The sequence below is a fragment of the Micromesistius poutassou genome (assembly GCF_964030765.1).
Source record: "Micromesistius poutassou genome assembly, contig: SCAFFOLD_5553, whole genome shotgun sequence".
NCBI lineage: Eukaryota > Metazoa > Chordata > Actinopteri > Gadiformes > Gadidae > Micromesistius > Micromesistius poutassou.
The window spans coordinates 1-15,543 of NW_028177802.1; the positions used below are offsets into that span (position 1 = coordinate 1).

The window sequence follows — 15,543 nt, forward strand, 5'->3', positions numbered from 1 at the left end:
GGGGTCAAAAAGATATAAGAGAGGAAAAAAGATATTCTGCAAGTAGGGAATTATGAAGAGATTTCTCGAAGGGGTTATGGAGTACACATTTGGTGTGACATCACACTGGGGATGTAAACACTGAGCTTGAATGTGGCGAGCGCACAAACATTACTCTAAGAAGTCGTGAATCAACTTCAAAATAAAGTAGAATATAGCTGATCATTAAAGTTATCTGAGATTCTGGCATCGCTTTGAACACCGTGGTTTCACCCTTGGGTGGAGGTTGATCTCTCTCTCTCTCTCCCTCTCTCCTTCTCTCTCTCTCTCCCTCTCTCTCTCTCCTTTTCTCTCTCTCTCCCTCTCTCTCCTTCTTTCTCTCTCCTTCTCTCTCCCTCCCTCTCGCTCTCTCTCCCTCTCCTCTCTCTCCCTCTCTCCATCCCTCTCTCTCTCTCCCTCTCTCTTCCTCCCTCTCCCTCTCTCTCTCTCTTCCTCCCTCTCCCTCTCTCTCCCTCTCTCTTCCTCCCTCTCCCTCTCGTTCTCTCTCCCTCTCTCTCCCTCTCCCTCTCTCTTCCTCCCTCTCCCTCTCTCTCTCTCCCTCTCTCTCTCTCTCTCTCTTCCTCCCTCTCCCTCTTTCTTTTTGTTCCGTGCTGAGCCTAAAAAGTGCCTGTGATCAATACCTGCAGGCCTTCTCCACAGTGCCAGAGGGCTGTGTGTGTGCGTGTGAGTGAGTGTGTGTCAGTTTGTGTGCAAGTGTGTTTGTATCTGTATGCATGAATGTGTGTGTGTTTGTGTATCTGTTTATGTGTGCAAGTTTTTGTTTTTATCTGTCTATGCTTGAATGTGTGTGTGTGTGTGTATCTGTTTGTGTGCGAGTGTGTGCTCGTATCTGTTTACACATGCGTGTTGCTGTGTGTTCATGTGTGTACCTGTTTCTGTGTGTGTGTGTGTGTGTGCGTGTGTGTGTTGAAGCCTAGCTGTTAGCGTGTACGTATGCTGTCTCAGCATCCACTGAGGACCTCATCAAACACCCCCATCCTGACCTCCCTAACCCCCCCACCAACCTCATACAGACCCCCCCATGCAGCACCTCCTCCTGTGTTAACCACTCACACGCGTCCCCCCCCCCCCCCCCCCCTCCCTCTCATCTTCTCACGCCCGGCCCTTCTGAACAAGGATGTTAAGTACCATTCAAATGTCAGCCGGCGTATTGATTGGAATGATAATTCTGAGAGGTGGGCGCGCGATGCTAAGCAGGCCCTGACGGCTCGGGGGCCATCCTTCACTGTCACAGAGTTGCCATGTAAGGGTTCTTCCACCCACGGCTCTGCTGGCATGGAGCGTGGCGGCGGTGGGGCTGGGGGGGGCGCTCGGACCACCGTGGCTGTGTGTTTGTGTCGTTAATCATCGGGTTAGCAGGCCAATGACAGGCCGAGCAGCAGCCGTGCTGGGAGAGATGGGGTCATTGGAAATGCCCCTCAGATTAAGGTTTGCTTTTATGTGTGTGCGTGCGTGCGTTATTGTGTGTGTGTGTGTGTGTGTGCGTGGGTGCGTGCATGCGTGCGTGCATGCGTGTGTGTGTGTGTGTGTGTGCATGTAGGTGTGTGTGTGTGTGTGTATGCATGAGTGTGTGTGGTTGTTTGTATGAGAGATTTTAGTGTGTGTGTGTGTGTGGTCTCACCTGCATGTGTGTGTGTGTGTGTGTGTGTGTGCGTGTGATTGTGTGTTTGTGTGTGTGTGTGTGTGTGTTTGTGTGTGTGTGTGTGTGTGTGTGTGTGTCTGTATGTATGTGTGTGCAGTTACTATAGTCGTCTCTTGATTGTAATAAATATCTGACAGTTCTGCATGAGAGAACAAATAGTGCTGTTTAACTTTAAACTGGACAGCCAGCAGCTCTATATGTGATTTTTTGGATTATTGGAAGCCCTTTGTCACATCAGTCAAGGGGTATGTCATTTCCACTATAGTTCAATGCAAAGATTGCATAACCCTGTTTTTACGTTTTGATCGCTGCCCAGTCTCTGACTTTGCTGGTTCTTCTCAATTGGTGTATTTTAACACAATGCGTCCACTTATCCTAGACATAGAGGTGGTGAAAGCCACACGCAGACACACATCATACACTCACACACACGTAAATATCTTTAGGGTAAGGGAACCATCAATAAAAGCATCAGGTCATCAGACGTCAATCAGGTGAAATGAAGCTCGTCAATCAGGTGAAATGAAACTCACCTGGCTGGTACCTCGATGTTGGAGATGGCGTAGAAGTACTTGAGGAGGTTGTCCCGCTGGACGTAGGTGCCCCCCAGGGCGGGCCTCAGCAGCCTCAGCCTCAGGTTGGTGAAGGTGAAGAAGTCCCTCAGTCCCTTCATGCTCTCCATGCGCGTGTACAGGCTGTCCATGTTGTGCAGCCGCGGCCCCGCGAACACGGCGAAGCGCGCCCGCACCTCAAACTTGACGTTCTTCTCGCTCTTGGAGCCCACCCAGCGGGAGTACTGCTCCGTGCAGAGGACCCTCGTGATGTTGGCGGGCGACAGGTCGCGCACCTGCTTGGCCGGCAGGCTGAAGGCGTCCAGGCAGTCGTCGGCGTAGTACTGGTAGGGCTGCCAGGTGCGGCCGTAGTCCGTCGACTTGTCCAGCACCATGACGGTGGGCCGGCCGTACTCGAAGGTGATCTGTATGTCGTCGCTGAGCTCCAGGCTCTTGTTCCAGGCCATGGAGATGTTGGCCAGCAGGGGCTCGGGGTACCGGCTCCAGGTGACCGTCTGCCAGTAGGTGAGCAGCCCTGTGCGCTCCTGGTCCTGCATCAGCTGGGGCGGGTGGGCCAGGTCGGGGTTGGAGGCGTCACACTCGTCGCTGCACATGTACGGGTTCTCCTGCAACACAACCAGGGGGGGTCAGTTGGGGACTGATGGTGTTAGCGTTGGAAACCAGCAACTTACATCAGATACATTTTGGAGATGGAGAAGGTCAAGTACACTTGACCTTCTATCTACTATCACATTGAAATGAGATCAGGAGGTTATGAGTGGGTTGGGGTTAAGGTTAGGGTTAGGGGCTCAGGGGGTGGAGTGGGTTATCTGGCAACCCAAAGAAGGCCAGATGCTGGTTCGACCCGCAGCTCCTACTAGCAAAATTCCAAGGTTTCCCTGAGCAAGACACCAAACCCTGACTGCTCCAGAGGATCTCGCTGATGCCTAACTTGGCTGACACAACCGTCAATGTATGAATGTGCGTATCAATGGTTGAATGCAAGGCAATAGTTTGAAGTGGCCACTGGTCTAAATAGTGCTATATGAATGCAGTCTATTAGAAGACTAGCTTCATAGGTTAGATGTTATGTCAGCGACCAGCTCCCTACATCATAACAAAAAAAACATTTTCTTGAACATTTTGATTTATCCCTGTTGTGATGTTGCTCTTCTACACATTATTTCCCAGATGAAGAATGTTGTGATCAGAAGGAGGATCCTAAACTCCTGGCCACACAGACGGCGCAGACAGACAGACAAACAACATCAAATTAGGAGATAAGAAGGTCAATAGGACCTTGCTATCAACACAACAGAGTTTCTTCATGTCTTGCTAGAGACCCTATCGTTTACAAAGGAAAACCTTTGACCCTTCAGGGGTGTTCACTGAGAATATTCAGAAATGGTGTTGTCCCTCCTATTTTTCTAAGAAGACACATTTCTTGGAGTGAAATTCTAGGGGTGAACAGGAAGTTGAGTTCCCTAACTCCTTCCTGTTTTCAGAGAAGCCTGACCCCTCATCTATCTCAATCCTGTTCTGACCTTTGTCTGCCAACATCTCCAGGATGTCCCTCATAGGGAATTTACACCGCAGGCGAGAGAGAGACGTGAGCGTAACGTAGGCATATCAATTCACACCGCCACCGTTTATTTCGCTATATTTTCAAGATTCATCAGATAATAGGCCTACATGTCATAACCGAGACGCTTCAGAAACGCTTGGAGATAGAAGTGAAGTGTAGAGCGCTGCCGCGCTGTAAATCAGTGCACTAGTCTGAATGGATTCTATCTCTGGCTGAAGTCGGACGTCTGACGGCCGACTAAAAAACGCGTCTAAAACAGCTCTGGTGTGAATTGGCCTTCAGAATAGTTCTTCAGTGTTTTCCCACATCTTCCCTAGGAGAGCTGCAGCCCCATTCCCACCTGTCTTCCATCTAGAGAGATTCTGAAGGGACCACATTATATAACCCTGTTTAAAATTAAATTTTATACTCTGGGAATTTAAAGTATATTAGGTTGTGCCTCTGCCAGTTATGGTTAATTAACTTTAATAAAATGTTTTTGTGTACAGCTATCTTTAACTCATATTATTTTTGCCTTTGACCTATTAACTCTCAAATGATCATATATTGAAGATAATGATCATTAAATCATATTAATAAAGTTAGAAGTGTATAATAATTTGATTTATAAGCTTTGGTTATAAAGTTTGAGGGTTTTCATACTTTTTCCCTTTCATTATATTCTCACATCATTTTCTTTTCATTGAGTTTTGATGATTTCTTCATATCATGTTTGAGTGGTATCAGTAACAACATGAAGGTTTGTCTGATTTTGAGAACAATCCAGTACTATATTCGATCACATTAGGGATAAAAACAACAACAAACAAACAACTTTGATGAGCAGGAAGGTGGCCTAGAAAATGCAGCTTCAATTCCCCTGATCTGCTCGAGCGCTTTTATTCAACACACTTCTCTTGGTGGCATCACGGCAGCCAGCACGTCTGTCAGTTAACCTTGTACTCTAATCAGCCTGAGGACGAGAAGAGAATCACAACAACAAAAAGCTCTTCTGGGAGGAATCACACAACATGAATATAAAAGTGTCACACAAATTGAATAGAAAAATTGCTTGGTTTTTGCATGTTTTAGTTCAGTGTTTTTCAACCTGTCCTGTGGTACGCGTAACACTGGTGGTATGTGTTGGTACTGCACATGGGATTTTATTCTTCAAAAATACAAATTTACAATAACATAAAAATAATTAAAGCTTATTGTAAATAAATACATTTTCAATATTGTTCAGTAAATCAAGTATTATAGTATGGCTTGTTATTATAAAAAAGTTTCACTTTGTGAATTCTGTTATATTTTCCATTTATGTTTTTAGTTCATTTGTGTTTGCTAAATAGGACTGCATTGCTGAGTTTATCTTTCCACCGTTTGCCTCCATAGCAGTAATAAGGGTGAATAAAGGGCCGCTGGCACGCTTTACTCAACCACCACATCTGTATTTATCTGTTTGCATATGAGGTGGTACGCAAAAGGTCTTACAATTACACACAAAGTCAAATGTTGGGAACACATGTTTTTCTCTGCTTGCAGAGTAGTTTTGTAATGTTATGTGCAAGGTATTAGGCTATTACATTATATAATATAATAATAATAATAATAATAATATATTAATTATTATGTTATATGTCTAATCAGGTATTAGGCTACTGATTTCTGTTCAAATGTATGACTTCAATGGTCAAATAAACTATTAAAAATATGCAATAAATACACTTTGAATTATGCTGCACATTTATATTAAGTACTTTTGCAAAATGTCTATATAGATATATCAAGCACAGGCTGACAATCTGTACACCTATGCTAAAAACCTATGCTGCTAAAACCCTTTATTTACTCTTTATTTATGCTCCTGACAGTATTACTGTATAAATCTGTCACAATAGCAAAGAGATGTCATTTGTAAGTAAATAATTTTTAAAACTACGATCAACAAAATTATTACATAGAAAAAATATAGTGTACCTGAATTACATAATACTAGCATCATGTAGACTATGCAGGCATATATCATGTATCTCTTGGCTAAATTAAATCCTTGTTTCTATGTCTTGGGTCCGAGAAGCAATATTATGCACACAGTGTTTGTTTGAATAAAGTCATTGGACTGCGCCGTGGAGTGCAAGCAGTCACTCACAGTGCTGCTCCAATAACAAAGAGCAGAGGTAACAATCCTGCCAGGGTGAGATTATAAATCATCTGATTTAAAGCGTGACACCAGGGGCGGGGGGAAAACTCCAAACTAAACACTGAGGTGGTGCTGAGGAAGGCTGGAGGACACCGAGGTACACCACAGGGAGCCCATCTACACATATACAGTATCACACTACTGGGGAATCACAATGTATCTTTACCGCTGCCTTGACGGACTGTACGTATATGTCTGTATCTCCACCTCTCTTTCTCCCTCTTTCTCCCTCTCTCTTTCATCGTTCCGAATAGACACAAATATAAGGTAATTATCTTTATAATGACTTCCTAAGCACATACACAATAGAACTGGAGGAGGTTACAGCATGTAAGAGAGAGAGAGAGAGAGGGAGAGACAGAGAGAGAGAGAGAGAGAGAGAGAGAGAGAGAGAGAGAGAGAGAGAGAGAGTGACAGTGATCGTTGTCGGAGCAAAAAATACATCGCTACGTTGCGTTACGGTGTTCATCTCAAATGTTAATTAACAACGTCAGGTTCACGAGGTCTGCAGACTGACACACAGACTGTGTAGCGTCTGTCACCAAAGGGCGGGGGGGGAAGTTATAGACAACAGCAGCTGTACGGTGGACCTGCTATGCTTCTTTTGTGTCCTCCATTAGTGTAGCAGCAGATGACCTCAGAGCCAGGCACAAGTTAACACACACAGGAGTGGATAAGTAAGGCCTTGTTCCCCGCATGACCCTCCTCCACCTACAAATCCTGTTGAAAATGATCCCGGTGTCATGCTGTCCCAGATACAGCACTCCGTATAACTATCACACAACTATCACATGTGTGGTTGAATGAGAAAACGCCCGGCCATGCACTTGAGAGCGTTCACGTGGGAATGTATGGGAATTAATGTATTAGTCCATAGTATAGACGTAGTACACACACACGGGCACACAGTTCTGTTTTGTTTTTGACAATATAAATAAAGATCAGTTCAAAGCTGGGAGCTGAGTGGATGATGGAGGCCCCTCTGCTCCCCCACGCTGCAGACCAGGGTGATGAACACGCTCGACTTCATCAATGGGATTCTTGCATTCCAGGCTATGCTTAAGCCCTTTGTGTAGCCCTTTTATCCTATGCTGTGTCCAGACACACACACACACACACACACACAGCCTGGCCAAATGCTTGAAGCAGGTGGCCTGCACGACTAAGCCCCTACAGCAATCATCCTCGCTAGGATCCTATCTCCACGACAACGACAACAACAACAACAACAACAGCCCAAACGCCATGGGACCTCCAAACATCTTTTGAGATAATTCTGATAAAACAGTGTAATAACAGATTCAAAGATAACTCTTGATTATTAAAACAACATAGTAAGAGATTCAATAGGAGACCCTGAGGTCAATCTCCACCACATTGCATCGTTTTGTTTCCCCACGTTAGGGTTAGGGTTAGGGTTAGGGTTAGGTTAGAGTTAGGGTTAGAGTAGGGGTTAGGGTTAGGTTAGGGGTTAGGGTTAGGGTTAGGGTTGGGGTTAGGGTTAGGGTAGGGGTTAGGGTTAGGGTTAGGGTTAGCGAGGAAGCTTCTCCTGATTGGCTCTTGTGAGCAGATGCTGTCTGACTTGTTTGTGTTTGCGGGAGAACTCCTTCCCCTCGGCTGGTACTGGTCGCTGTACCAGGCCCCAGCTGTACCAGGCCTAACCTGTACCAGCCCTAACCTGTACCAGCCCTAACCTGTACCAGGCCTGACCTGTACCAGCCCTAACCTGTACCAGGCATAACCTGTACCAGCCCTAACCTGTACCAGCCCTAACCTGTACCCGGCCCCAGCTGTACCAGCCCTAACCTGTACCAGCCCTAACCTGTACCAGCCCTAACCTGTACCAGGCCTAACCTGTACCAGCCCTAACCTGTACCAGGCCTAACCTGTACCAGCCCTAACCTGTACCAGCCCTAACCTATACCAGGCTCGCTCAGGGACACCTCCACACTCAGCCGGGGATCCAACCAGCAACCTTCCGGTGACCATCCAACCCGCTCTACCTCCTGAGCCGACCCCTGTTTCACCAAACCATGACCACATGTGGTTGTACTGAGCGACTAGATAGCGGCGTTCCTTGGTGAGGGCATTATCTGGCGTTTCAGTGATGCGTGTGTTCCAGTGTTCCAGAGGGGTGGGGGCGGCCCAGCACTAAATAAATCAGTGAGTGTGTTTCTTCACGTGATGAGGAATTCAGCAGACGACGTGTTACTATGTTACTAGTCTCAACACTGACCGTTAAGAGCGCACAATCGCTTTCACTGACTGTGTGGATCCTATTCTCTTATGGGTGGGTAAACAATATAAATTCTGGTATACATTACCGTTCAAAATTTTGGGGTCACTTAGAAATGTCCTTATTTTTTCAAGAAAAGCAGTTTTTTTCAATGAAGATAACATTAAATTAATCAGAAATCTAGTCTAGACATTGTTAATGTAAATGACTATTCTAGCTGGAAACGGCTTATCTTTAATGGGATATCTACATAGGTGTACAGAGGCTAATTTCCAGGAACCATCACTCCTGTGTTCTAATTATGGTACATTGCTTAGCTAATCATGTTCAAAGGCTAATTGATGATTAGAAAACCCTTGTGCAATTATGTTAGTACAGCTAAAAACTGTAGAATAAAAGTGTGAGTTTTCAAACTTTTGAACGGTATTGTATGTCAGGGAATTGTTAAAAATATTAAATGTCATCTTGTAGAAGTGTTTAATCCTTTGGAACATGAGGCTTGTCGGTTGCTCATATGTAAAGGCCTCTTAGTATCTACCCCCCACTACTCAGTGGAACGTCCCTCCTATCTTCCATTCAGTGATGAAGGTTTCCAGGTTATAGTACCAGCAAGGGGAATAAGGCTTGAGATCCAAAGTCAGAGAACACAATTTATTTTTGTTGTGTTGAAACATCAAATGAAATGACCTTCCCAATAAAGATAAACCACAGAGGGCTAGGAGAATGCGATATTGCTTTTCTACTTAGAATCTTTGATTTTGTAGTGTCTTTGTTGGTACATGTGTGTGTGTGTCTGCATGCACCTAGTACATCATGCTTATGATTCTACAGCACACTATTTGGCCTCAATGAGAGCCACTCTATAGAAATGTCTTCAAGAAATAATGCATGTGTGTGAATGTGAACACACACATGCACACACACACACCTGCGCACACACAGGACCAGCAGATGTGTTCAGTGAGTGTGTGTCTGCAGGCTGAGTCCACCTTAAGGCTGTCTGGGATTGTGTGGCCGATCCGTCTTAGTATCACCTCAGCCTGAGATAAGTCTCACTTATAACCAGCCTCTCCCTGCTGCCAACACATCCCAACACCATCGCTTTCAGCTCCGCCTGCCAAGGTATGACATCACCATCATCCCCCCTCCTCCTCTCCTCGATCTGCCTCAAACTGCACCTCCCCCTCCACCACACCCACACCTTCCTCCCTCCCCTCCTGGATCTCATTATCACTCAAACCCCTCAGTCTAAATATCATTTGTTCTCACTGTACTGTCCGTTAATGATGCCCAGCGCTCTCATCCTCCCTCTCCCTCCCTCTCTCTCCCTCTCTCTCTCTCCCCTCCTGATGCCCTAGCCGGGTATCATCAGAGCAACGTCTGCCTGGACTTCACTCCTTCAGGGTGGTGGTTGGTGAGTGGTTTAATATGTCCCTCTGCCCTGGGGAGCATGGACCCTGGGTAGGGCAGAGGGCCCTGACCAGGCAGGGCCAGGTGGAGCTGGTGGGGCCCCATGGCTATAGGCCCAGTTTGGACTGATCCACTGATCTACAGTCCACCAGCTGCCATATTCCTCCCGTTCCCCTTCCGCTGCTGTATGACTCCCTCTATTGCGCTCTCTCTCTCTCTCTCTCTCTCTCTCTCTCACTCTCTCTCTCTCTCTCTCTCCCTCCCTCTCTCTCTCATGTCTATTTTTAGATCTGGCTGATTTCTACCTTCTAAAATGGGCAGATCTGTTGTGGAACAGGAAGGTGCTTTTTTGTTTTTTCGGGGATGGTTGTTGTTGTTGCACACTGAGACACACACTGACAGTTTGTGCAGATCTCCCTACTGTACTTCGTTCTCCCTCACAGCGGCTTCTTTGTATGGTTCTTCTTTAAACACACATGTATGCATGTTTGGGAGTCCCGTATGTAAATAACCTATCCTCAAGCAGAGACTGATTGCTTTCATTAAAAGGAACACACAGCACACAGTGCAGCAACACATTACCATACGGTAATAGAGAAAGGGCTTTTGTGAATGCGGCATTCCTGTACAAACAGGGTGTGTACTACTTTGCAACACTGGTCTGATTTCATCTTTCTGCTTAGCTAAGCTGGGACCCTTCCCTGATCATTAGCTATCCCTCTCCGCAACACACACACACACACACACACACACACACACACACACACACACACACACACACACACACACACACACACACACACACACACACACACACACACACACACACTCCCTTCCTGTCTCTCTCCCTCTTCCCAAACCCCCCTGTTCTCTCTATCATTCTCAACCCGTTTGCTAGTCGGTTACACAGAGTTTCAGTACATGGGAAGAGGGAGAATAAGACAGAAGAACAATCTTGCTGACCAACTCCAGATGCTTTCTAACAGAACAGCGACTGTAGTCTCATCCTCAAGTCGAGGGCCCGTCGTGTTGTCGTGGGCCGGCGTGTCGGCCTGTTGGCGGAGGAGTAACAGAATGCCGCATTCCCCAGCAACCAGAGAGATAAAGGGTGTAGAGGACAATGTGGAGACCCCCACCCTAAAGAGCAGGGCGGTGGGTTCAAACAAGTGGGAACCAACACAGAAACCAAAATTACAAATGACTGCCATCCTCCTCCTGTATCATTCGGAACGTACTGATGTATTCATATAAGTGATGGAGGGGAAGAGATACAATTCTGCATCTTGCGCATCTTGCGTGTCTCCAGACTTATTAAGGATGAACAGCTCTGCGCATCGGGTAATGCAGTCTTTTTCTATTTTCTTTTATGACAAGAGGGAATGCTAAATGGGTGAATCCACACTGCTGAAATGTGGAACTGACTTTTCCCTGCTGTTACAAAAAAAATACAGAGATGGCAGGAGGCAACGAAGGAAGAATCTGAGTAGGATCTGTATACTAATCACATCAGCCAATGCTTCCAGGTGATTCCAGGATAAAGAAGGAGACAATAGTGTGGTGACAGCGCGAGGGAACGGAGGAGATCAGGGATTCATCTGAAACATTTTCTATGTATTAAAGATTGCACTATCACATAAATAATTATGTTTTCTTGCAGGAAAACATTGATTTAGAAATGCAAATGATAAGTTAAATTATAATTATTAATATCAGAAAAATGATTTCCTGTTGTTGTTAGGATTTCGTCTTTTCTTTTCTAACGTGCTAGGGTCAGCTTTTAATAACCCCCCCCACCTTGCTGGTCCCTGGAGTCTCTGTGATCCTGCCCAGACACTGAGCGTCCACAGGCAGCGATGCAACCATCTGCGGTGAGGAGGACGTATGCTGTCCCACGCAGAAGTGCTGACTAAGGTCCATCCTCCCCCCCCCAGCCATTGGCTTAGCAGCACCAGTCAGGATCTAGCCAATGAGAGAGAGAGTCGCCGGACCAACAACCCTTGTAAGGAAGCCCATTAAGGACCCATCAATATTTCATCGTTGCTCGCTCAGGAACATAGTTCTGGAAGTTTCCAGGCCGGGACCATTAGAGGCCAGACGTCAATACGTTATGGCAGCAGGCGACTTCCTTCAGACCCCACCCAGCGCCCACCCCCTCACCTCTCCTCCAGTGAATACATATAAGAGGCTTTCTTCAAACGCTGGTGGTTTCCGCTACTTCTACATTAAACAAATCATTAACCATTAGTTAGCCAAGCACAACAACATCCGCTCCTCCTCCTCCTCCTCCTCCTCTGGCCGCCTGCGGGCGGTTCTGTGTCTGAATGAGTTAGGCCTATGGCCTGGTGGATGAGTTAGGCCAATGACCTGGTGGGTGAGTTAGGCCTATGGCCTGGTGGATGAGTTAGGCCTATGGCCTGGTGGATGAGTTAGGCCAATGACCTGGTGGGTGAGTTAGGCCTATGGCCTGGTGGATGAGTTAGGCCAATGACCTGGTGGATGAGTTAGGCCTATGGCCTGGTGGATGAGTTAGGCCAATGACCTGGTGGATGAGTTAGGCCTATGGCCTGGTGGATGAGTTAGGCCTATGGCCTGGTGGATGAGTTAGGCCTATGGCCTGGTGGATGAGTTAGGCCTATGGCCTGGTGGATGGGGGCGTGGGGGTGACCGTGGTTGGTTAAGGTGGAGGTTTGGGTATAAAAAAGATAACAACCCCAAATGATATTATCAAATACAACCATGTATGTGACAAGCACTTACATTATAGGTAATGTCTTCAATCAAATGTAAATCCTTAATATCATTCAATGATGTTCCCCGATCTCGCTCTCTCTATTAGCCCTAAATCACTTTTATGTATATTTTTGCGTTATAAAGACACTTCCTCAACTCAATTTAACAAACAAAGCCAACAAAATACAACCTGGACCTTAAGAGCATAATTAAATATTACTGTTAAACAAATTAAATAAAAAATAAAACCTTTGCGATAAGCTCTTTTAAATACGCAACAAAGTAGCCTTATTTGGGTTTTATGTTTGTATTTAATTTTGTTCAATATGTGCGCTGCCCTATAGACTGAGGTTTATTAAATCCGGCATGAGGAGAGGAGCGTCCTTCTCTCTCCCTCTCCGAGCCAGTGTCCTTGAACTTAAACACTACATGTTGTTTTATTAAATTAAATATGACTGAAATACAATTTCCTCCTGTTTGATTTGGGGGCTCTGTCAAACCACACCAAACTTCATAAGAACCGGCCAACTCTATACTAAAAATCCTTTGTGGCCAGAACTCTCCATAGGAGGTCAAAGGCATTCTTCATTTTACAGGTTTACTGGTGTCTTCTGTTTTGAAAAAGAGGTCGCTTTGCAGTATCTTAGTCACTAGTAATTCTAGTCTTCAACTGGTTAAAATCCACACTCATTTCTCAGTGGCACTTTTTGAGTATGATAAAAGGATACCAGAATTCTATATTGTTTCAGGCAAATTCTCTCAGACAAATTAATATTTTATGTGGATGTTTTTGTGTGGGTAAACTAGTTTGATGCCCTCCTAGCTGAGTGTGGAGGTGTCCCTGAGCGAGACGCCTCATCCTGACTGCTCCTGACGAGCCGGCTGCCGCCCTGCGTGGTCGACTCCGCCGTCGCTGAGTGAATGTGTCTATGGACCGGTCGCTTTGGATAAAAACATCAGCAAAATGCCCTTAATGTAAAATGTAAATGTACATGTAAAGCTCTGGAGTCTGACGACTACAGCAGCCTGAAGAAAGGCAATTCTAAAGGCATCAAGAATAAACAGTCAGTGTTTGCATGCAGTCATAAAAATAACCCCATCTTAAATATGAATGAGCGTTACTGACCAGGGTGCAGAAGCGCTCCGGCGGGTTCCCGCACGTGATCCCCGGCGGGTCCACCTTGATGCGCATGTGGTCCTTCATGGACGCGGTCTTGGGCTGGCAGGCGTAGTGCTCCCACACAGAGCCGTCGTCCGTGCTCACCAGGGACTTGCACAGCTCGTACTGGCCCAGCGCGGAGGCCAGGCAGCGCAGCAGCAGCAGGGCGACGGGGGTCCAGGGGGGCATGGCCGGGCCGGCTGGGGGGGCCAGAGGACGCGCGGGCTTGGACTTGGGTTCGGGGGGCCGTAGAGGGCGGGAGGGGCCACGGTTCTCAGGAGCAAGGTGAAGCGCATGGAACTCTGCGTGCGGTGTGGGTCTTCATCAAGGAGCCGGCGAACCACTCCGCTCTCAGCGCCTCATCACTGCCCTCTGGGTCGAACTGGGTGAACTGGTGGGACAGAATGGGGCAGCCAGACCCCCCGAAGGCTTACAGACTCCTTCAATATGAGAGAGAACAAGGCTGTTGTTGTGGGGGAATACTATATTTACAGTTTCCCAAGGACACAACTCATTTTTGTACTGGTGCTGATCAGTAGAATCAGAGGAACGGAGGGTGTAGACGTGAGGAGTGCTCTGAAGTTTCTGCATCAACTTTCACCATACTGACGCAGGGCGTGGGGCCTATCGCAGTGGTTAACAAAAACCAATGTCTCAGAGATCGCTTTCCCAAAAGGGAGTGTGAACCGAGGTGGTCGTCCGGTTGGCTGAATGAGAGGGTACGAAGGTGTAATCCATCGGACGTAACACCCAGGGCAAGCTTTTGTTGATTGTCCTAGAGAGCGAAAAAGAGGTTGAACATATGAAGTAAAAAATAGAGAGGGAAAATTCATCTTCAAACCTTTCTTGTGATACAATGTTTATCGAATCTATGGCTAACACATGTCAATTTAAATCAAATCTGTTGAAAGTGAAAACTTTCACATGTCCCTATTTAGCCCCAAACCCTGTGGGTCATAAGTGAAAACGAAGTAAGCTGCAATTTGGCAAAGTTTAATTAATTTCATAACGTTTTTAAAGTGTATATAGTTATATAAAAACAGGGAGTAGCCTATGTTTGAAGCACGTGCTCCAGACGGTCCCGCCACAGAGTTGTGACCTGCGCTCGAGCTCCACGCTGTATGTGACCCGACGTCGACACGTCCTTCTCTGAGCTATTGTCACACCTCGGCTAACAGCCCTATGTATCCCCCCTTTAACTTTTACCAACACACCGTCTCTCTCTGTCCTCGTTAGCCTCGCACCGCCGTAGGGGTGTGTCGGCGCAGAGCATCTCGTATGATGCTCGTGTGTGTCAGTATAAATACACCCGTGTGGTAACTTCGGGTTTCACTTAAAGTTATCCAAATATGTCGTTAAACCAGAGAGTTCCCCGCACGGTCACTTCTACGGGATGTTTTCGTTAGCCGTCCCGGTGCTAATCCTCTGTTGTTGTGAGCTTGTTGGTGAGAGAGGAGGCTACTCACTGTCCGCGGTGAACCACAGTTACTTTGTTCGTCCTCAGCGTCTCCTCCCGTAACGGTTCATGGCCGTCGTCGCTGTACTCCCGCTGATCTGGAGGCAGAGCCGCTGGTTTCTTTCGCCTTGTGTCGTTTACTTTTTGGTGCCGCGGAGGAGGACGGCGGCCAGGTGGATCGATGTCCCGGTCTGCGGCGGGGAGCGGAGAGCACCTCGCGGCTTAAAGGAGTAGCAAAAGTAAAATGACGGACTTTGAGGAAGGCTGGTGCCCGCCCTGCTCCTACTTTACGAGCCCGGGTTTACCCTGATGCTCAAGGGCACAGGGAAAAGGGTTTATGGAAAATCTCCACTCTCTCTCTATCTCTCTCTCTCCCTCGCTCTCCCCCCTCCCCTCTCTCTCTCTCTCTCTCTCTCTCTCTCTCTCTCTCTCTCCCCCCTCTCTCTCTCTCCCTCCCCCCTTTCTCCCTCTCTATCTCTCTCCTCCGTTAATGCCCAAGCTAAATCCTTTACCATCACTTTCAATCACTATCTGAGCTTTTATCTACCTCTAC

The 15,543-nt window shown here is 46.8% G+C and overlaps 1 protein-coding gene across 1 annotated transcript; it reads right to left on the bottom strand.

Moving 5' to 3' along the window:
- Nucleotides 1–2,210: 2,210 nt before the first annotated feature.
- LOC311375664 (netrin-G2-like) lies at nucleotides 2,211–15,343 on the bottom strand (the record flags this gene model as incomplete). The annotated part of the gene is made up of 3 exons (XM_084490733.1): nucleotides 15,001–15,343; nucleotides 13,502–14,309; nucleotides 2,211–2,858 (listed from the first exon to the last, which is right to left on the bottom strand). The coding sequence occupies exons 2-3, from the start codon at nucleotides 13,721–13,723 to the stop codon at nucleotides 2,211–2,213; spliced, it is 870 nt and encodes a 289-aa protein (XP_084346859.1). The 5' UTR covers nucleotides 13,724–14,309; nucleotides 15,001–15,343.
- Nucleotides 15,344–15,543: the final 200 nt, after the last annotated feature.